The following is a 21,773-nucleotide window of genomic DNA, read 5'->3' on the forward strand; positions in this document are numbered from 1 at the left end:
TAAGTAGAGGTCCACCTGCTTTATGCCTCTCGGCTCGGATCCGATCAGGTCCTGAAGCTTTGTTATTCTTCATCAGTTTGATGGCAGTATCCTCCTCATCCAGGGATGGTGGATAGCTGAGGTGGATCAGCTCTGGATGCTGAGGGACCTGCTGGGTAGTCAGGACATCCACATCGGTGTTTCGATTGAGCAGTAAATGGTAGTGCTCTTTCCAGTGCTGAAGGATGCCTTCTTCGTCTTTAGTTACCGAGTTCCTGTCGGATGAGTGGAGGGGGGCTGCTCCATGAATGAATGGCCCATAAAATGTTTCAGTGGAATTGAAAAATTCGCGTATCTTCTGTTGGTCTACAAGCTTTTGCCTTTCACATGCTTTATTTTCAAACCAGTCGTTCTTTCATTTGCAAAGTTCGCACTGGGACGTCGCTTTCTTCTTAAGGAAGGTATCAACTTTGGTCTGAGACTGAGAGTTGTTCTGCCGGTCAGTTAAAGAAGCACGTTTATCATCGACAAATATATTGATTTTCGGATCATTTTCATCAAACCAGTCCCAGTGTATTCTTTCAATCTGGCCGAGAATTTCCAGTTCGGCACTGGGATTTCGGTTGTTTCTTGTCTCGTTGTTTATCAACCCATGTTCGAGCTTCTCTTCGAAAGTAAGTGCTACTGCTGGAACCTCCAGATGCTCAGAGTTTGTTGCCTTCGCCATTTTGGAGCGACAGGAAGTGAGAGCTTGGCTCTGACGAGCTGATAATTAATGTTGCAGAGATCTGAGCCATGCACGGCTCGGGTAATGAGGACATCACGGCGATCTCTTTTTCTGGGAATGATGTTGTCAATGAAATGCCAGTGTTTGGATTATTGGTGTTGCACGAACCCTTGAACTTGTCGGCCTGCCTAAACAAGGTATTGGTGAGAGTGAGGTTGTGTGCAGGACACTTGCTGAGTAGGATTAGGCCGTTGGGATTACACTTGCCTATTCCATTTCTCCCTTTGATTCCATGCTAAATGTTAGCATCTCTGCAAACTTTGACACTGAAGTCACCGAGGAGAAATACCTTCTCTTCTCTGTCAAGGTCGGTGTAAAAGACTTCTGATGTCTTCCTCTGCATCCAGTGTTGAGGGCGTATGCACTAATGAAGAAGGAATGACGTGAGTAATTCAGTGGGACTTGAGGCGTCACAAGACACTCGTTGATCCCAACAGGCATTTCAGTTAGCCTATGTAGGATGCATTGGTGGATAGCAAGGTCAACTCCATATATGCTGATTCTATCCCCAGTAGGCTTACCCTTCCAGAAGAAGGTATAGCTAGACCCCCGTTCTGTGAGTCGACCCTCCTCTGGGAGCTGGGACTCACTAATGGCTGCTATTTCGATGGTATTACTAGCCAGCTCTTTTGCCGTAAGGGCGGTTCTTCTTTCAGGATGTTCATTTGTTCAAGTATCCAGTAGGTCCTAATATTCCTTACAGCTACCATAAGAGGTTGTATAGTTTGATTTTGTTTTGATCTGTGATTATAATTGTGTTTTCGTCCGCATAAGGGTGATCTTACTGGGTGCGGTTGCCCAGTCAGGTCAGTCATTTAGGCAGGCTATGTTTAGGGCACCTTTTCTAGCCCCCTCCCCATGTGGGGTGAGCAGAGTGGCTCCTCGAAAGGGCTGCTCAGATGCACAGATAGGACCGGATTGCACTGCTGCCTAAGTCCCAATCTATAAAAGACTATCTTATCTGTGCCACCCATGTGCAGAGTTGTGACTAGACTCCCCCAGCAGTCATTTCTGCCTGCAGTCCCCGTCACCACTCGTCGGTCGCCATAGGACTTTTGGAGGTATAGGGGTTTTGATGATGATGGGAAGTATGATAAGCTGGATGATGGCTACGTGTAAATTGATTTATGTGGTGAAGCAGGAGCGCAGGCTGCAACAATACATATTGGCTCTCCCGTTTCCAGATCCAGTGGTGTAAATGTTGCAATGACTGGTGAGAGGGAGAGTTGCAAAGGACTGCAGAGAGCCCAGTTTGTTGTGTTTCGCCTTAGTAGCCTTTCCATTATGCATTACGTTCGTCCGCCGGTGTAGTCGTTGGGTTCCCATGTTGATCACCTCTTCCGCTTATACCACCGGAGAGTCTTGCTGGAACTCTGTAAGCATGTCTGCCTGATGCGTTGCTCCACCGTAGATTTTTCGTTCAGGGTTTACTCCTATAGCCTTCTACATAGCAAGGTTAATTCGCAAGGCAGCGAGGCAGTGGCTGGTAGGCCCCAGGACATATCCACATGCCAGTGGGCCTATGCGCCGTCCCTCTGGGACCGATTGCTGCTCCGATATCCTCTTCTGGTCTAGATTGGGCTCACGAGGCACCCAGTTACCGTGTGTTACCATGAGGAGGCACAGCAGGAGTCTTGATGGTGATGAGGCTGTGTACTGGCAGGGGAGGGCTTATGCAATTTGTTTCCCTGTTCGTCACTAGGACTAGCCGGTGGCTGTAGCTGAATGCGAGAGGAAGCTAGCAAGCAAGCATAATGCTGTTACCCTAGGCACATTACACACACACACACACATTCGTGTCATGCACGTTTTTTTCGCGGCCACTCGACTCTTGACTATAAGCACTAAAGTACCTAACCCAGGCAAACCCAACCCCTCTTAAAGCCCTTCAAATAGCTATAAAATTGGCTATTTTAGTCTAATTGCTTCAATAAGGTTTGCACAGACTTTGAAAAGGATTCAGTAATAATATCAGCTCATAATTTGCATGACTAAATATGTAGTCACTGGGTGCTGACGGGGGTGGTTTTCGACCTTCGGATGACAAGACTTCATATTTATTAATTTATTTAATTTATTTGAGACCTAATTTATACACTGTTATTTATAAGACACGAGAACATCGAGGAAGGTAAATGGTTTAGGGGAAAAATATATTATACACTATATTTCATGTATAATGGGAAGAAATATCCGGACAATTTGACATAAGAAAAGGTTACAAATTCAAGTATCCTTGCTAGTACACATTTGTATTCCTTTTCCATAACATTTTTCACTAATTTGCAACTAAATATAATTCAAATCTGTTTATGGAAAGTAAAATTTGTATTCCTAGTAATTGTTTTATATAATGAAAATTGTTCTTGATAAACCAGTTTCATTCAAAGTACATAAAACCAAAATAGACTAACCTTTAGATGCTCCATTACATTAATTGTGTTATTGTTCATGATACTTTTGGAAAAAGACCTTCATATGTATTGATTTTTCATATTTCACACAACGAATTCTACAAATTTTCTTGCATACTGTGTAGCGCTGCACTGGACAGCTCTCTGGTCGCGGTTATCCGTTCTAGCAGCTGCAGGAACTGAACTTAATGGGCCAGGACGAGAATTGACCATTGGTCTTGGCCGAGACTGCTTCGACATTACTATTACTAAGCTTCTTCAGAAGTCATTTTGCTTTGTTTGAGTACTGGAGCACATCTGATATAATCTCCAGTTGAATACAACTGCAATATTTATTGCATTTACAAACAGAGGCTAGTACCACTTTTTACCTTGAATTAATTCTTGTCCTGTAATCTGCTAGTGCTCTATCCATGAGATCTACTCCACCCATCCCTTTGTTGCAACTTGCAACAACTGCTGGCTGAGGGATATTCACTGATCCGTTTCCCTCCATCCATCTTTTTATTTCCTTGATTTGATCCACGCCAGTAGCATTACTACAAAAGGTCACAACAGAATTGTCATGCCATCTAACCATCTCTACATCTCCTTCTGATTTATAATCATATGTGCTTCTTTCACTCTTTCATGTCTGATACACTCTTCATTCTGCACCCTCTCATACAATTTTCTCTTATGGTGCTAGTAGTTCAGTATCCAATAGACTTCAGATTTATAACGAGATCATATGATGTAAAAAAAATATCAAAGCATAAGTGATGAGAGGTAGGCTTTTCACAAACTTTGACACAGTCCATAACAACTCGTATATGGAACTGTATATAGAAACTTTGTAAGGCATGCCACTTGAGCTAGCAATTACCCCGGATAAATTGCTTGCATGGATGCCTCCCACGGTAGGGTACCATAGATTCATCAATGCTGAGATCTTCATGTAGCACACCAAACATAGTCAAAGATTGGTTTAGAATGTCAAATAGAGGACTGATCTTTGCCATTTTAATTGACCCAAGTGAGTGGTTATCAGCCACATGAAGAAAATTTTTGAGCTGCTGAAAGCGATTACGACTCATAGTTTCAGCAAGGTGGGAGATTGGGAGACTTACTCCAGTAGTCTCTCTCACTTGTGCGTATGTTGTAACCAGAAAGCAAAAGTAAACCCAGAAAATTGTACATCTCTTCACCTGTCACCTGAAAGTCTGCCATGTTTACGTCTCTAGTGGCATATCTGTTAGTCTCACAAACTAGTGTGTCAAATATATTTTGGAATGCTCTCATACAAATTGTCCTTTCAGAAGCTCCGCCAAGGTCAGGATGTCTTGAGTAGCAGTTGTCGTGCACTTTCATTTTTGTCTTCGTGTACGTCAGGCTGAGAAGCAATATGGCTCTGCTTCCACTTAGGAAAAATACCTCTTTAATTTTTGTTTGAACTTCGAATGCTTATGCCATCATCAGGTTCCTCAAATTATATCAACTTTATCTGTAATCTCTTGTGGCATGGTTCCTTCATACTGTATATTATCATCATCAACTTGTTCTATATCACTGCCGTCACCTCCACCTAGTGGACCAGTAATTGGAATATTGCCAACTCCATCCACTTCTTCAATGTTATCCAAAGAAGTTCTCAGGAAAGGATGAAACAATTTTTTTTTTCCATAAAACGTTTTTGAATTCATAGCGTATTACTCCTGAAACAAAAAAGATAAACAATTGATGAACTCCGCAATAACTTGTTTTACTAAAAATCGGCAAAAAATTAATGCCATAAAAAATAACAAGCTAGCTTTATCTTTATTGAAGGCAGACAGAAGTGATCATCAATTATATTCCTTACGGTTGACCAAAAAGATTCAGATTTCAGATTTGCCCCGGATGGGGCTAGTTCATTGGGCACCCCCTTACATCCTGTGCAAGGTAAAGCGCAGAAGCGTTTACAGCGCCCAACAGGGAAGTATGAAAAGTTCATACTTGCCTTTATGACTCGTACATTAAGGGCGTAAAAGCCTGAAGGGAAAGTTCCCGGTACATTTTATCTGTTTATGGCAAAGAGTGGCAGGTCCCTAATAATGTCAAATGCTAGGCCTGTGACTAGGAGGAGGGATATCTGGTCTGGGAGGGAAGAGGTGTTGGTAACGGCTGGGGACCTATAGGAGGAGGTCATAGGGCAAGTGAGGATGTAGCGAAAAAAGGGTGTGAGAGTCGGGTTGGCCACAAAGTTTACAAACAGTGCGGTGAGGCTCAGGGATGCCAATGTACTCCCATAGGTACCTGTACCCTAGGCGCAGTCTCATGTATATATGCTGTTGAGATCGAGTCAGGGATTACACTTGAGAACTGAACCTCGGCGAGGTAGGTTCTCCCTGCTCCCGAGGTACCGCGTGACCATGTTCACCTTTGAAGATGCGAAGGTCGTTAGACTGGTTCCGATCAATCACCCTTCGCGCAAAGAACTAAACCTCCTTGTCCTGAGGAAGTTTTTTGACTCCTCGGGAATCACGGGGGTGACAAGGGTCGTCCGCAGTGACAGCGGCGACCTTATCGTCACCTTCGCGGACTGGGGAGGAGCCAGGCAACTAAGTCATATTAAAGAAATCAATGGAATCAAGATCAAGCTTAAATGCAGCTATGTTGCTAACTCGGTTATGGGAGTCATCTCCCACACAGAAATCGAATATCTCGAAGGAGAAGAAATTTTTGAACTGATCGGAAATGGGATCGCCTTTGTTAGGAAGCTGACCAGCACAGCTGCCCTGGTTGGCTTCCCAAAGGAACTTCCTAGCTCCGTTTTACTGGGTTGGGAGAAAATCCCAGTAAAACCATACCAGAAAAAACCTACTCGTTGCTACAATTGCCAGAAGTATGGCCATCTGGCGCGGAAGTGTCGTGCTCGGGAGGTGTGTTCAAGCTGCGGGACACCCGGGCACATTGACGCTGACTGCCAGGCGGCCGCGAAGAAGTGCGCAGCTTGTGGTGGCCCTCACTCCTCCTCCGACCGGGAGTGTCCCAAGTGGAGGGAGGAGTGCAGGGTGGCCAAGCTGCGGGCTAAAGAGAAACTGAGTTACAAGGAGGCCCTCCTTGTAGTGAAAAATCAAGAAAAGAAAAAGCAAGACAAGAACAACCAAGACAAGAACAATCAAGACAAGAACAACCAAGACAAGAACAAGATCAAGGAACCCGATAACATTACACTATCTTTAACATCGCTTATTGACGTGTATGAGAATATCCTAGCAGAAGACCAGAAAGAAGAAGACCAGAAAGAAGAAGACCAGGAAGAAGAAGAATGGAAAGTAAAAAGCAAAAGAAACAAGAAAAGAAAGAAGTCCAACCAATCAGCTTCGGCCGAAATAGCCTAACGGCGAAGAGGCCAGTAATCCCCAACAACAAGTACAAGTCAGGGATTGATATTCTTTGTAGTGGCGGTTGTCGTCACCGGTTACAGCGTCATAGTGGCATAGTGTGATGCTACCCCGCTGTTTCAGGTGTATCCAATTTTCGTTGAATGCCTCTCGTTGTGTGGCGTGTATGCGAGATTTGAGATGATTCAGGGAGAGGGCGAGAGTGGCTTCAATATCTTCTTCTTGTGTAGCTTCTTTGGCAAGCCGATCAACAGTGTCACAGGCAGTTATTCCTATATGTGACGGGATCCAAAGAAACTTGACACGGATGTCATCAGTTTGTTCTAGCCCGGCAACGGCGGATAGGGTGTGTTGGGCGGCAGGGGAGGAGGGGGAGGGTAATTTGAGCCTCGCTAGCGCAGAAGTGCTGTCACTGATTATAAGGAGGTTACGGCGTTCAGTGCGAGCATAGGTCGTCCCCTCATGAATGCCCGCGAGGATGGCTATGCTTTCAGCATCAGTGGAGGAGGCCCAGTCGTGGACCCTGATTTTCCTGCAGGCCTGGCGCTCAGGAATCCACGCAGCTGCCCCAGCGCTGCCCAGCGTGGTAACAGACCCATCACAGTAGACGAGGATAGGAGGGTGGGAGGTCTTTAGAGAGGAAGCGACATCATTAATCTGCTCAAGGCAGTTAAGTTTGAGCATATACCTCAGTTGGGTGGATTTACGACCAGGGAAGGTGTGGACGACAACATCAACACACGGGGAGGTCCACGGCGGTAGAGGCGGATGAGTGTACTCGGGAGGGAGAGAGGTCGAGGGGGTGTAGAGGTGATAACGCAGGATGTCAGCAGCAGTGTGGACGGGCCAGAGTTGAGAGGGAGGGGGTAAAGTAACGGGGACAGGCCGGCGCAGGAGGGTGTAAGATGTGAGTTCAGTGAGCGCGACAGAGGAGTCGGTTGCTCACTGCGAAGAAGTTTAACACCAAGGATGGCATTGAGAGCAGTAATTCGATCGCAGACGGGAAGCATGATTAGTTCGCGCTGCATGACTTCTATTCTGGTGGTCATAGGGCAGCCGAGGATGAGTCTCATCGCTCTGTTTTTTATTTTCTCTATGCTTTGTTTCTCGCGCTGGGAGGCAAATACAAGGACAGGAGAGGCATAATCTATGACAGCTCTGACGATGGCAATGTACATGAGACGTAGAACTCTGACAGAGGCTCCTTTGAGGCCGTGAGTGAGGGACTGGAGGGGCCTCGTTCGTTGGCGGCACTGGGAGATGACGTGGGCGGCGACAGCGGAGGTCGTGGCTCTGGAAGTGGCTCGCACAGGTAGACCAAGGTACCTGTAGGTGCGTACTTGATCGATGTCTTGTCCTTGCAGAATCAGTGGTGTCTGACGCCGGAAGCGTGAGATGAATTTGGTTTTAGTGTGTGAGATGACTAGCCCGAGTGTTTGACAGGTCCGGGCGAACGTGGAGAGTATAGGTTGTTCATGTTGCACTGTAGTAATTTGGAGGAGAATATCATCAGCGTAGCTTATGATGTGACCGTCTAGGGCGCGCTCAGCAAAGATGACGTTGAGACGGCAGATGGAGTTCATGAGAACATTGAAGAGTGCAGGGCTGAGTACACCTCCCTGAGGCGTGCCAAGATCAAGGTCCCTGATCTTAGAGTAGTGGCCCTGAAAACGGACACGGGCCTGTCGATGGGAGAGGTAGTCAGCAATCCACGTGAGGAGTTTACCCTTCACATCCATGTGAGTGAGGCCCTCAAGGATCACTTCACTGTTGGCTTTATCAAAAGCACCCTTGAAGTCGACGAAGAGGGAGGTTTTGGCGGAGTTGATTGCCATGTAGTGAGCGATGCAGTGAGCAGTATTCTTTCCGGGGCGAAAACCATAGAGGTCAGGGTGCAGGTGGGCTTCAATTTTCCAGTGGAGGCGGTGGCGTATCATGCGCTCCATCATCTTTGAGAAGCAGGAGATGAGGGATATTGGACGATATTCATCTTGTCTGCCTGGTTTAGGGACTGGGATGGTGGTGGCAGTCTTCCATAAGTGAGGCAGCTGACCAGTATCAAAAGAGGGGTTAAATAGACAGAGGAGGGGGTTACCAGGGGTGGCAATAAGGGCATTTAACACATCATATGTGACGCCGTCATCGCCTGGGGCGGTGGACCGACCACGCTGAACAGCATTTAGTAGTTCACACTGTGTGAAAGGCACGTCAGTGTCTGCAGATAGGTCTTGGAACTCGAAGATGCGCTGTCGGCGTTGTGGTTGCAGTGCGAGGGTGAGGTCTCGTACAGCGTGGGGTAGCGCATCAATGGAGGCGGCCTCCTGCCACGTCTGGGAGAGCGCCTCAGCTCGGGCAGCTGGTCTGGGGTGGAGCGCGGGTCTAGCGTTGGTGCCCCGGGCACGGTTAATGGTGCGCCATATATCACCTATAGGTGTAGACTGGTCAATAGAAGAAGCAAAATCAAACCACTGCTTCTCTCGTGCGAGAGTGATGGCAGATTGGAGCTCTTTATTTGTGCGCATCAGGAAACGTAGAGAGTCAGGGGAGCTGGGAGATTTCTTCCACTGGTCGACTGCTATTCGGTGCCATACTCGGATAGACTTAACATGAGGGTCACGGTTAACGTTCCACTGACTCCTGGGCTGGCGGTTAGGGCGGCGGTGTTTTGGGACAGGGCGGAGGTCAGTGCATTGTTTGGACAGATCAAGGTAGAGTTGGTCTGCGGTGGTGACAGTGTAACCCTGAAACCATTCAGCAATGGAAGTGATGAAGGCAGGTATGTTGGCAGGGGGTAGGCTGAGCCTAGGGCCCTTGGGTGGAGCGGGTATTCTCACATACTGGAGGGTAGTGTGGATAGGGAAATGGTCACTGTGGGGGGAGTGGAGAATGCGGGTGGAGTGTGGGCGGTGAGGGTCAGAGTAGAGAGCTAAGTAGTCAAGTTTCCCTCCCCCGATGTGGGTGGGTGATGGAGGGCAGAGAGGACGTACAGGGTCATCAGTGGTTTGTAGGTAGGAGAGCCAGGAGTTACCCCGGGAGTTTGAGTGGGGCCCCTGGGAGCCGAGACTAGGGTGACGGGCATTGAGGTCCCCCACAAGGAGGGTGGGGATAGAGGTGATGTGGTGTGGTAGGACAGGTACAGTAGGGGTGGAGGGAGGCACATAGACATTGACAATATTGAGGGACATACCTTTTAGTGTGATTGTGATGGCATGTGCGTCGGTGGTGTCGTCATCAAGGGGGACGTCGAGAGGTTGGTAGGGGACATCCTTCTTGACGTAGATCCGTAGTCCACGTGCATGGCTTCGTGGTAGTCCGTCGATGCGGAGAACAGGAGTGGATGGGCTCTCAACACATGTGTAGCCACTGAGCACATAGGTACCAGCAGCACACCGCGTTTCTTGGAGGCACAGCACGTCGACGTCTTCAGTGTAGACGTAGGTTTTGAGGGCACCAAACTTGCTTTGCAAGCCGTTTATGTTCCAGGTGAGTACCTGCAGTCCTGTAGCGTTGCTATCCATTGTGGTGTATTAGACTGATTACCCCTGACGTGGACGGATGGGCCTTAGGTGCCGGCATGTCGGTGGAGTATGGGTAGCCGGGGGTGGAGTCCTCAGGTCCAATAGGTAGCCCTGGTGGAGACAGCACAGACACAGGAGCAGGCGAGGCTTGAGGTGGGTAGACAGGTTGAGGCACCATGTGACGTAAAGATGAGGCAGGGCTTGGCTCGGGGGCCCCAGTACACACAACCTGTGAGCAGGGGGGGCTCACAGGGGGACTACCAGCTTGTGTCAAACCAAAAGAGGGGAGTGACTGGGTGGCAGCAAAGGGCAGGAGTTGGCGGTGTAGGTCGGAGATGGCGGTACAGAGTGTAACCAAGAGTTTCTCAACATGACTGGTAAATTCTTGGAAGAGGGACATGATCTGTGTCATGTCACTGGAGACGGGTTGTGGGGGGGCACTGGTGGCGGCACAAGGCTTGACAGCGTCAGGGTAGAGACGGGGTTGTGGGGGGGCACTGGTGGCGGCACAAGGCTTGACAGCGTCAGGGTAGAGACGGGGTTGTGGGGGGGCACTGGTGGCGGCACAAGGCTTGACTGCGTCAGAGTAGCGACGGGGTTGTGGGGGGGAACTGGTGGGAACACGAGGCTTGATAGCGTCAGAGTAGAGACGGGGAGGAGGCTCAGTAGTGGTTGAGTTAGGGAATGGTAGGTGCTGTTGTGGTGCAGCCTGGTGAAGCCAGGCAGGGGCAGGTGACCCAGTAGACTGAGGGGGGCGTTGTGGTAGACGCAGCCCTTGGGGAGGCCTCTCCCCTGGGACAGAAGGGCGACTGGGGCACTGCCGTGAGTCAGCATTGTACCGGCCGCCACAGTTGCAGCACCTGGGCTCAACTACATAGCCCACACCACCCCTATTAAGGTGGTCTTTGATTTTCTGGGCACAGGCGGTGGAGTTGTGGTTACGTGAGCAGAAGCGACATCTAGGACGATCACGTCGGCAGCAGGCAGTGAAGGTGTGACCCCAATGAGAGCAGATAACACAAAATGCAGGCCCAGGATAATAGGGCTCTGCATAAAGTGGTGGAAGGATTGGATGGGCTTCCACAGTGGTTGGACATACCCTTCCCTCCCACTTGACAATAACAGCAGCTTGTGGAGTGTGTCCCCGGTAATGTCGACGTATACTGAGTATATTAGAATTAAAGTCACGTGCATCTTCGATGTCAGCGTATAGGGGGAATCGTTTCACTCGGATGTGGCAACATTCATCAGCGTCTGCTGGAGGGGCCACTAGGACAACCCCGTCAAAGCCAACAGTACTAAGGGTTTTATAGACTTCAGGAGTCTGACACTTGATAAAGTTCCGGTTCTTACCTAGTCGGAATTGAATGTTGGGACCATGCTGTCTGCAGTACTTCATCATCCAATTAAACCGATCCTCGACAGATTTTAAGGAGTCCTTGGGAAAGTGGAGATTCAGCTTGTTTGTTTGGCAGAGGGCAGGGTGATAGGGTCCATGGCATTGCTGTTTCCACTGTGGCTAGTGTTTCCCATAGAAACATTACCATCACTGTCATAATCACTGGGGTCTGACTCTTGAAGGGTGTTGGATTCAGTCAAGACCTGCTGTGTTTTATTCCCAGTTGAATTCTTTCTGCTTCCTTCTGTGTGTGTCGTCCTTTTCTTCCTATCATTCATGATCTCATCACTGTCGCTTCCTTCACTTTTCTTCGCCTCCTCTCGCCTCCGGTTCTTTTCTTTCCTACTAATCACTTCTTGAAAATTGTCTATCACTTCTCTTGTTGTTGGCCGCGGATTGTCCGCTTCTGATTCACTACTTGAAAGCCTCAGCTCGTCTTCTAAATTGTTCAGTAGGGCAATCTTTTCTTCTTTAGCCAAAGCCTTCATAGGTTTCTGCCCACCACTCTCCCCAGGCATTGTGCAATGCTTGTGTTCGGTCACAGGCGAGATGGAGAGGCAACGACGTCACTACCACGTCATTCAACGTCACGCTCTTCGCACTGCGCATGCGCAGATACGAAAATAACCGACCAGAGGGTCCAGGCAGGAATTCCAGATATTTTATTTAAAATATTGTCTAAGTCCAGCAACTATAAATTTCACAAGCGACACTGTGCTTACAACTGGGCTCCACTTTAGTTCTCTAAACAGACTGAAGGTAGTCGTCTCACTAAATTCATCAGAATTGGGAATTGTAGGGAGAGCTCACTCACAGCCTTTGTTGACGTTTCACGGTGCGCATGTCGAATGCTGTGACCAAAAAGAAAAAATAAATGCTATCATTAGTCTAATGACTACATTTGTAGTCGTCAAAATTCAAGCTTACCTTCCAGATTGGGAATAACAAAAATATCACTGCAGGATTCTTCATCCTCTCCCTGTAACCTTCAGGAAGACACTGACCAAGTATCACAAGTCAGTGGCTGCTCTCAGTGGGGCTATGATTGTTTGAACATGGTGAAACATCACAGAAAACAAGCTAAATGCATGTTTTCTCTAGATATAAAATAATAGGTACAACTATTATATATTGATTTCAAAGGCATTTCCATATTACCAACATGCGAAATTAAGGTTATAGACCTATATTTCCTATATACAATAAAATGTACTGAATTGGCAGGCATTTAGAGTAAATACTATGATTACATTTTGTAGTCATTAGGTATACTCAGTGTCAAAGATAGAATAATAGAAGTCAACCTCATGATAGCCCTGAGTCTTTTGTTTGGTGATCCTGATAAGTGTTTCCTTAAAATTACTAGAATGTATGAACCATGGGACTGGTGAATCTAAATGGATCTAAACTACAGCTACACATATGAAGATGTTTGGACTAGTCCACCTGTACTGTACAAAGTTGAGACACAACAGCACTTCCTATCACCCTGGCGGACAGTTCCCTTTGATTTCACAATACCGACATACCCGCTTAAGCGATTGATTACGCAAAGTATTTATCTCCAACACACTGACAAAGTGAGAGAGCTTGAACACATACACACTCTACAGACTGATGATAATATCTAACAGGCCATCTACACTGATGGATCTCTTAACACTGCTTGTGGAAGGGCTGGAAGTGCTGCCATTGTGATTCAACCTAACGGCAATACACTTGAGAAAGGAGTTGGAATAATGTTAACTACTGGGGATCCACTCTACAAACAGAATTACTTGCCATACTCACAGCTATTAACTTTGTTGAAACCACTGTCATTGACAGTCTCATCATTAATGATTCTTCTCAGACTTGCCCTTGACACCCTCAACTTAAGTTGTCACGCGCTTGTCTCTGAAGTCAGACATATATGTGTATCTTGTTGATCGGGGTGTCAAGATCAAGCTGTTGTTTTAGATCCCGTTTCACATAGGTCTCAAAGAACATGACAGAGTTGTTGCCCTCGCCAAATTCGCGTCTAACAAAGATGCTGTTGAATTGAATTTGGGTCTCTCAAAAGGAACCCTTAAAACGATAATCAGGAAAGAACTTGTTGATGAATTTGACGCAAGTAGACAAGTGCAAACAGGAATAGGCATTCCATTGTTTACCATGATGAGATGTATCAAGTGAAACATGTATATGGAGCAAGTAACAAGATTATTAGATAACAAGATGTTGTAACTGCTAGACTAAGGTTAGGATATAAGTACCTCTGGCAGTATGTCCCTCAATCAAATGTGAACAAGACTAAATGTAAATTGTGTGGTCACACATTCGAAACCTACGTCCTTGACTGTGTGAAGATAGAATAGTTTACCGACAGGTCCAAGCACACTATGTGTGAAATGGCACAACACTATATTTCTAATGGCAATATAGCCGACATATTAAGATTTTATCCACCTTCTTGCACTCAGCAGCTATATCATTTTCCATGTATAGAACCAAACACACAATGTGCTTGAATATCTCACGCAAATGTGAATAGCAAAATGTGGCCAGATATATTGCCTCACACTGCTGTACCAACTCAGTTGTGAATAAGTTACCCCCTTTATGTGCAGAACTAAACGAACAATGTATTTAAAATACTCTGCAACATTCAATGCCATAATATCCTGACCACTGGGGACTGTTAAACATACCCTTTGTGACCTCGACTATGTAATCCTTTTGCTATACCACCAATAGAATGAGTAAGGTGTGCACAATAAACTAGCCGCTGTACATTGCAAAATTAAAAATTAAATTATTTTTCCTGACGCAAACGTTTCCATCAATTCAATGCTATGTTGAGACATACATGATATTTCACTGTCATTTGACTACGGCATATAAGTCAACACTAACACTGGGGACCTTTAACGTTTAGACTTGCCTTAAGGGCGGTAACGAGCAGGATGGTTGCCCGCCGCTCGTTTGCTTGTTCGCGGCCCCACTAAGGGGTAGACGGAAGTGAGAAGGTTGCTGATGCTTCGTCACACATCAGACACTACCCAGCCGTAAACACAGCTGTACTTGCACCCCGCTGTTCATTCAAATTCTGGTTGTGTACTCATCTGAGGCTCCTGGGACTCGTGGGCTGATTCCCTAGACCTTCACTATTCGGCTGTCAATCTCCGGACACTTGCTCCAGCTACTACTGCGGCTGCCACGTCATCGCCACTTCCTCCACGCCCTATCCACCGTCCGTGCCCTGGCGTCTCTCCTGTGTGGCAAGACATCCCCCACCCACGCCAGCGCAGTGACGAAGCTGCCCTGGACCTTCTCCCTGAGAGCGGATCACCCTTTACCAGAACATTCCACCGGGCTGCCGCCATAAGAAATATCTGTACATTTATTTAACTCCCTTAATTGTTTGACTCCATTAATTGTTTGACTCCTGTAATTGTTTATTTGATATTTGTGTGAGTGGTCAATTATTGTGTTTATTTTCGTAGTAAAGAGATGTCAATCTCTAACGGTTGTTTGTTACCCCTTGGAAACCCATGGTTCTTGACTTTCCTTTTATAAGATCCTGATTAGGCTGGCAAGGGATTTATATCCCAAAGTCCCAGGCCTTTACACCTGCCTCATATAGATAGTTGAAGGCTTATTGGGACATACTGTGCACTTCCTACCTAATGCATGCCACTAAGCTGAAACATGTACGTTTCCTCATTATAATGTACAAAGTACACTCAGATACCACACACATTTTGACATACATTTGTTTCCTTTAACATACTTGAATGTTACGACTCTTGGCCGCATAGGGTGTAACAATATCACAAATTCAACTTCCTACTATAAGTCCAGGAAGAGATCCCACCAAATTTTTACCTCATTACTTTGTGGTATATTGAAATTCATAAGTAGATTTAATTACAAAATATATTAACAAACAAAAACAAACAATAAAACAAGTATATCCGTAGGTACAAAAATAAATAAATGCAAATTAAATCTGAACAAATAAACTATTCAACAGTGACAGAATAACGAACATCAAAGTACTGATTAAACACTTATTTAGTTTAGACACTACCCTGAACAACGTGGTTATCCAACACACGTAACTCATAAACAAGTAATTTATTTACCTTTGAATTCTTAAATGTGACTACACACAGTCTCACATATAAATCACTATATATTACTTGGTGTTCTTAAAAATCGAGCAAGGTTAACACGGTATACCACTAGAAATATACAATAGGAGAGGAGATACTTATTTTACAATTGCCAGCCCAATACTAAAGCCACCCGGCTCTGAGAGGTAAAACTAAGTGAGTAGAGGTGGGCGGAAATGACGTCATAAACAAAAGACATCCAAGTTGCGAATCCACAAATAGGTATCAAACGCTCGCTCATTCATTAGTATTCGAGACTAATACAATAAACATTACTTTGTTTTACCTAACACATTAAAACTAATGTTACTACATTTTAAGTATAACATATACAGTTAACCCTCACTTTACGCTGTCCCACATTCCGCGTTTCCACGTTTACGCCGTGCCCTGCCGGAACCCAGGATGCTCACATTCCGCTGTGCGTGTACCCCTTTACGCTGAGAGCGGCTGGCGAGCCGCGCCATTTTTGGATCCAAACCTCCCGCCATCCGCCATGTTGTGTAAGCTGCGCGAACATGGTGCGCACAAGGTCGCCCAGTCATCAAAACATTACCAGTTCTTCACCCGCCACCCACCACAGCCAGCCCAAGTCAGTGATAGTGATAATTATGGTGAGGATATGGACTTATATGGACTTTGGGGAGTTTGACAAAGAGGCCCTGCAAGCCTCTGTGGTGGATAGTGATACAATTGATACAAGTGACACAGGTGAGGGCCAATAATCTGCCCTCTGCCTCGGAACCAACCGCCCATCCCCGTGTGCCCAGCCATTTTTTCTACTAATGTAAGTGTTAAAAAACCTAATATTATTGATATTTCTCTTAATTATTAATTGTGTGTGCATACCATCATAAAGTTAAGATAATATTTTTACTACAACATAGTTGTGTGTCGTCAAAAAGTGGAGTTTGGGGATCGGCCCGGACTCCATTTCAATTAATCCCATATGTTATGTTATTCACTTTACGCGTTTCTCACTTTACGCGGGACCCTCCGGGTTACATTAACCGCGTAAAGTGAGGGTTAACTGTAATATCAAAATTTTAACTGCTTCTGTGTGTACACAACGAATCAGTCGAAGTTCATATGCCGACCAGTAATCTATTCATTGGTTCTTATTCCGACACTCGTAACTCGTAACGTTTTCCCTCAGACATTAAATGGAACATAATTTCCCCTCCCCCTATGCACTTGCACGCACTCACGTATGCATGCACTCATGCACACATACACAAACACTCACACACACCCACACACACACCCACATTTGTAGACTAGTTTAACTTTAATCACCCTATTCAAACATGTCACACATCTTCCCCTATGCCAACCGTCCTCGTCTTTTCCTCACTCAATTAGCCCTCTCCCCCATGTCAACGTCACCCACACATTTGCATATAAACTAATTACCACTTCACACCCCCTCCTTCCGTCTCTCGCCCCCCCCCCTCCCCCTCAACTTCCGTAACATCTCCAGAATTGCCATTCACTCTGGGATAGACGCAGGTTGGGTTGAGATAAAGAGAGAGAGTCGAGGAGAAGAAAAAAGTATTAGAGAGAGATAGAGAGCACACACCGACAACACTACGAGACCTAAGGAAGAGCAGCAACAATTACGAACGGCAGAGGCAAAGCAGCAACACCCAGGAACAGCAGAGGCACAGCAGTGACACCCAGGAACAGCAGAGGCAGAGCAGCAACACCCAGGAACAGCAGAGGCAGAGCAGCAACACCCAGGAACAGCAGAGGCAGAGCAGCAACACCCAGGAACAGCAGAGGCACAGCAGTGACACCCAGGAACAGCAGAGGCAGAGCAGCAACACCCAGGAACGGCAGGCTGAGCAGAGAGAGCAGCAACACCAAGGAATAGCAGAGATAGAGCAGCAACACCCAGGAACAGCAGAGGCACCTCAGAAACACCTAGGGACAACAGAGGCAGAGCAGCATCTAGAAACAGCAGAGGTAGAGTAGCAGCACCCAGGAACAGCAGAGGCAAAGCAACAACACCTAGGAACAGCAGAGGCAGAGCAGCAACACCCAGGAGCATCAGAGGCAGAGCAGCAACACCCAGGGACAGCAGAGGCAGAGCAGCAACACCCAGGAACAGCAGAGGCAGAGCAGCAACACCCAGGAACAGCAGAGGCAGAGCACCCATTCCTTCCCTCCCGTCCCCTCCCCTCCCCTCCCCTCCCTTGTAGCACCACCCTGTAGCACCCTAAATGCCACACAACGTAAACACCTAGAAAAAGTGCAAAAGAGGGCATGCAAGATTATTCTCTTCCCTTCCTTCTCCACATATCAAGAAGCGCTCAACACACTGACCCTTTCGACTCTTGACCATCACCACGACCTCATCTGCAAATTTGGTAAGAAGCTTCTACACCATCCTCGACACCAGGTCCTACTACCACCTGAGATCCCTAGCCCGAGAATTGCTGTTCGACACCACAACCGCATCCAGCCCATACGTGCATGAACTGATCGCTATAAGAACAGCCCAGTCCCAACCATTGTAAAAAATATCAATAACTTGTAATAAACCAGTGTATTCACTCCCAGTAAATACTACTTCTTGCACTGTCACTATGTTGAAATGCACTGTAGTTTGAGCTTTTCCCCATCTAGTTATTATATATCTTATTTGTATCACTTATGTTACTTGTATATTATTTGTAATTCGAAACCCATTCCCCAAATATGTAACTGTATATTTTCAGCCTTCTGGCTGCCAAGCTCTTTCAATAAACCGTTAATTATTATTATTATTATTATTATTATTATTATTATTATTATTATTATTATTATTATTATTATTATTATTATTATTATTATTATTATTATTAACATATGTCCCCTATACTAAAGAAAACATATTTTCCCTTTCCATTGTCATGTAAGGGTTCCCCCTCCTCAACATCCTCTCCCCCCAGTACGGAAGATAACTCCTAACCCCCCCCCCCACCCCCCCACCTTCCCTTCACTTGGGTGGGGAATGTCCTCAACCCAAGAACTCCCCAGTGATGTAGCTAACGTCTCCGCTCTTCCTCCCACTTTTTTCCTTGTCTTCCTTCCCTCCCCTTCCTTCTCACCACATTATCTCACATTAACGAGGAGCAAAATAAGATGACTGAAGATTTATATGTTTTATGTGAGCCTCCTAGGTCACACCAGGTAACTCGGGTCACATTAGGTCACCCTATGTCGCACGAGGTCACCCAAAGTCACAGCAGGTAACACATCGCCCCATGTCACATTAAGTCACACCACGTCATCCAAGGTTTCAAGAAGGACACTAGGTCACAGCAGGTCACGTTACTCTTCCATACATGGCACATACCATGTCACACCACGTAAGCGAACTACGACACATGATATATACAAGACACGTATACCAAATATTATAACTACGACGCGTACCACATACATAGCACATACACCAGGTCTAATAACTAAATCACTATTAAGACGCTTTCCATATATGTGAACTCTTTATCTTCATATTAATTGTAGTTAGAGTACACGTCTTTATGTGAAGGTTTTACCAACCCAACATGTTTATTATGTAAAGCATTGTGAGAGAGAGGGAGAAATATAAGAAGTATGCACTCCAGAGACAGAAATTAAAACGTCTCTCTCTCTCTCACACACACACACACACACAACTTTGCTGTCACTCGGGATCGAGTATCATGATCATCCAGCTGTGATACAGTCCAATGATATTAGCTATTAAGGATGTCACCTTCGTTGATGAACTCTGAAGTAACTCGAGAGGCGGATACGAGAGCGGCAGTGCCGTCCACAGATGTTGCGCGGATGGAGGGCTACATCTGGTGTTGGAAAGGAGGTGGCAGCGTCTTTCCAGCGCTCGTGCTTGTCTGCAGTCGGGCTAACTCGAAAGTATTGACACCTTCTCTTGTGGTGCTCCTCCAAGCGTTACGGTGTGGAGTGATCATCTTCCAGATGAGGGGGGGGGGGGCGATTTGGCACTTTTTGAGGTTTGTCTTAAGACTATCCTTTTCCTTTTCCGTTGTCCGCCAGTGTTACGTTTATATCATTCGTTATGTGACTGTAAAGTAGCTGCGTTGGTAGTCTACGGTCGATCATGCGGGTAACATGGCCAGTCCAACGCAGTTGTTCATGGATAATGGATAATGGTAGCCTCGATACTCCTACAGTTGGTGTCAACGAGAATCCTGGGATGTGCTCTCTTGTCTTCCCAGCGAAATCGGAGGATGTAACGCAGACTACGTTGGTACAAGTTTTCAAGTGCCTTTAGGTACCTCCTGTATGAGACCCATGTCTTGCTGCCATACAGCAGGGTGGGGAGGATGACTGCTCGATATACATACAACTTTGTAGATAATTTCACCTCCCTACAGTTAAAGACTTATTACGGAGTCTGCCAATGGCTGAGATGCGCATCTGATCAGATGTTGAATCTCTTCATGGATTTGCGCAGTGGTAGACTGGTGAGAGCCAAGGCACTGGAAGTGGGTAACATTAGAGAGAGTAGTACCATTAAAGAAATATATAAATAAATGAATAAAAATAGCTGGATGGATGGTGAGTGACTGAACCAGGGGCAGGCTAAGGCGAATCTGAGTCTTACGTGCATTCATTTCAAGGCTGAAGTGTGCACATGCATCTATGTGGTTGTTCAGGATATCTTGCAGGTCGCATTCAGTGATGGAAGCGGCCGACACCTTTATTCCTGCCTGGAGTTGTGTCTTATATTGAAAGGTCCCTTCACCCGGTACTAGATGTCCACCTCACCGGCTAAATTGGGACTGACACGAGTGAGGAAGGCAACCAAGAAAATGTAAAAGAGAGTTGGTGCCAGTACATATCCTTGTTTTACCCCCGTTTGGATGGGAGATAACTCAGACTGGGTGCCATTTGTAGGACACTGTCGTTCATGCCATTGTTGAGTTGCCTCACAATGACAAATAATTTTAGTGGGCAGCCAAAACGAATGAATGTCCACCAGAAGGCCACTGTTGACCGAGTCGAAGGCATTAGTAATGTCAATGAAGGCCATGTATAAGTCACGACGCTGTTCTCAGCACTTTTCCTGTATTTGGTGGGGAACAAAGATCATGTCAGTGGTGCCACGTGATGGTCTAAAGCCACATTGAGATTCTGGGTGGAAGTCTTCCACCTTAGGAAGTTACGGACAGCAGTGAGATCCCGCAGTGGTTGTCACAGGAGAAAGTGGAGATTGCTAGTAAGCAGAGGTCCTCCTGCATTATGCACCTTGGCTTTGATTCCCTGTGGCTTTGTTAGTTTTCATCTGCTTGATGGCAGTAGTTACCTCATCCAGGAATGGAGGATAACTGAGGTGGTTCAGCCGTGGGTGCTAAAAAGCCTGCTGGGTAGTCAGGACATCCAAATCGATGTTTAGGTTGAGCAGTGAATGGTAGTGCTCTTTCCAGCGCTGAAGGATGCCTTCATCGTCTTTAATTAGGTAGTTACCGTCGGATGATCGGAGGGGGGGGGGGGAGGCACGCCATGAGTGGAATTTAAATATTCACGCATCTTGTACTGATCTGCAATTTTTTGCATATCTCACGCTATATTTTTCCACAAATCGTTCATTAGTCAGCGAAGTTCGCGCTGGATCCTTGCTTTCTTCTCCTGGAAGGTATCAGCTTTGGTCCGTGACTTAGGGGTTGTTCTGCCAGTCAGTGGGAGCAGCACGTTTACTATTCAGGAGTACTACGTTTTCCGGGTAGTTTTCATCAAACCAATCCTGGTGTTTAATTTTGACCTGGCCAAGGGTCTCGTTGCAGGTTTTTGTGATGAAAGCTTTGATGGGATCCCATTCGGCACTGGGAATTTGGCTGTTTGTTGTTGGTTAGTTTATCAGCATCAGGCAGACATGCTTACAGAGCTTCAGTAAGACTCCAACATGGGGACACAAAACTACACAGGCGGAGATGACTGCCGGAAGTCTCTAGTTACAACTCAGCACATGGGCGGCATGGATAAGATGGTCGTTTTTATACACTCTGCAGGCTACAACCACCCATCTTGGCTCTCCCTTTTTCTGATCCAGCTGTTCAAGAAGTTGCAACGACTGGGGAGAAGAAAAGTTGCAATGGACTGCCGATAGCCCAGTTTGTTGGGTTTCGCCTTAGTAGCCTGTCCA

The 21,773-nt window shown here is 46.3% G+C and overlaps 1 protein-coding gene across 1 annotated transcript; it reads left to right on the forward strand.

Annotated features, from left to right (window-relative positions):
- Positions 1–998: 998 nt before the first annotated feature.
- LOC121870690 (putative uncharacterized protein DDB_G0271606) lies at positions 999–21,524 on the forward strand. The gene is made up of 4 exons (XM_042372645.1): positions 999–1,073; positions 17,249–17,584; positions 20,789–20,903; positions 21,415–21,524. Exons 1-4 carry the CDS (start codon positions 999–1,001, stop codon positions 21,522–21,524), a joined length of 636 nt encoding a protein of 211 aa, XP_042228579.1.
- Positions 21,525–21,773: the final 249 nt, after the last annotated feature.

This window comes from Homarus americanus, unplaced genomic scaffold, assembly GCF_018991925.1.
Source record: "Homarus americanus isolate GMGI-L3 unplaced genomic scaffold, GMGI_Hamer_2.0 scaffold32583, whole genome shotgun sequence".
NCBI classification, from domain to species: Eukaryota; Metazoa; Arthropoda; class Malacostraca; order Decapoda; family Nephropidae; genus Homarus; species Homarus americanus.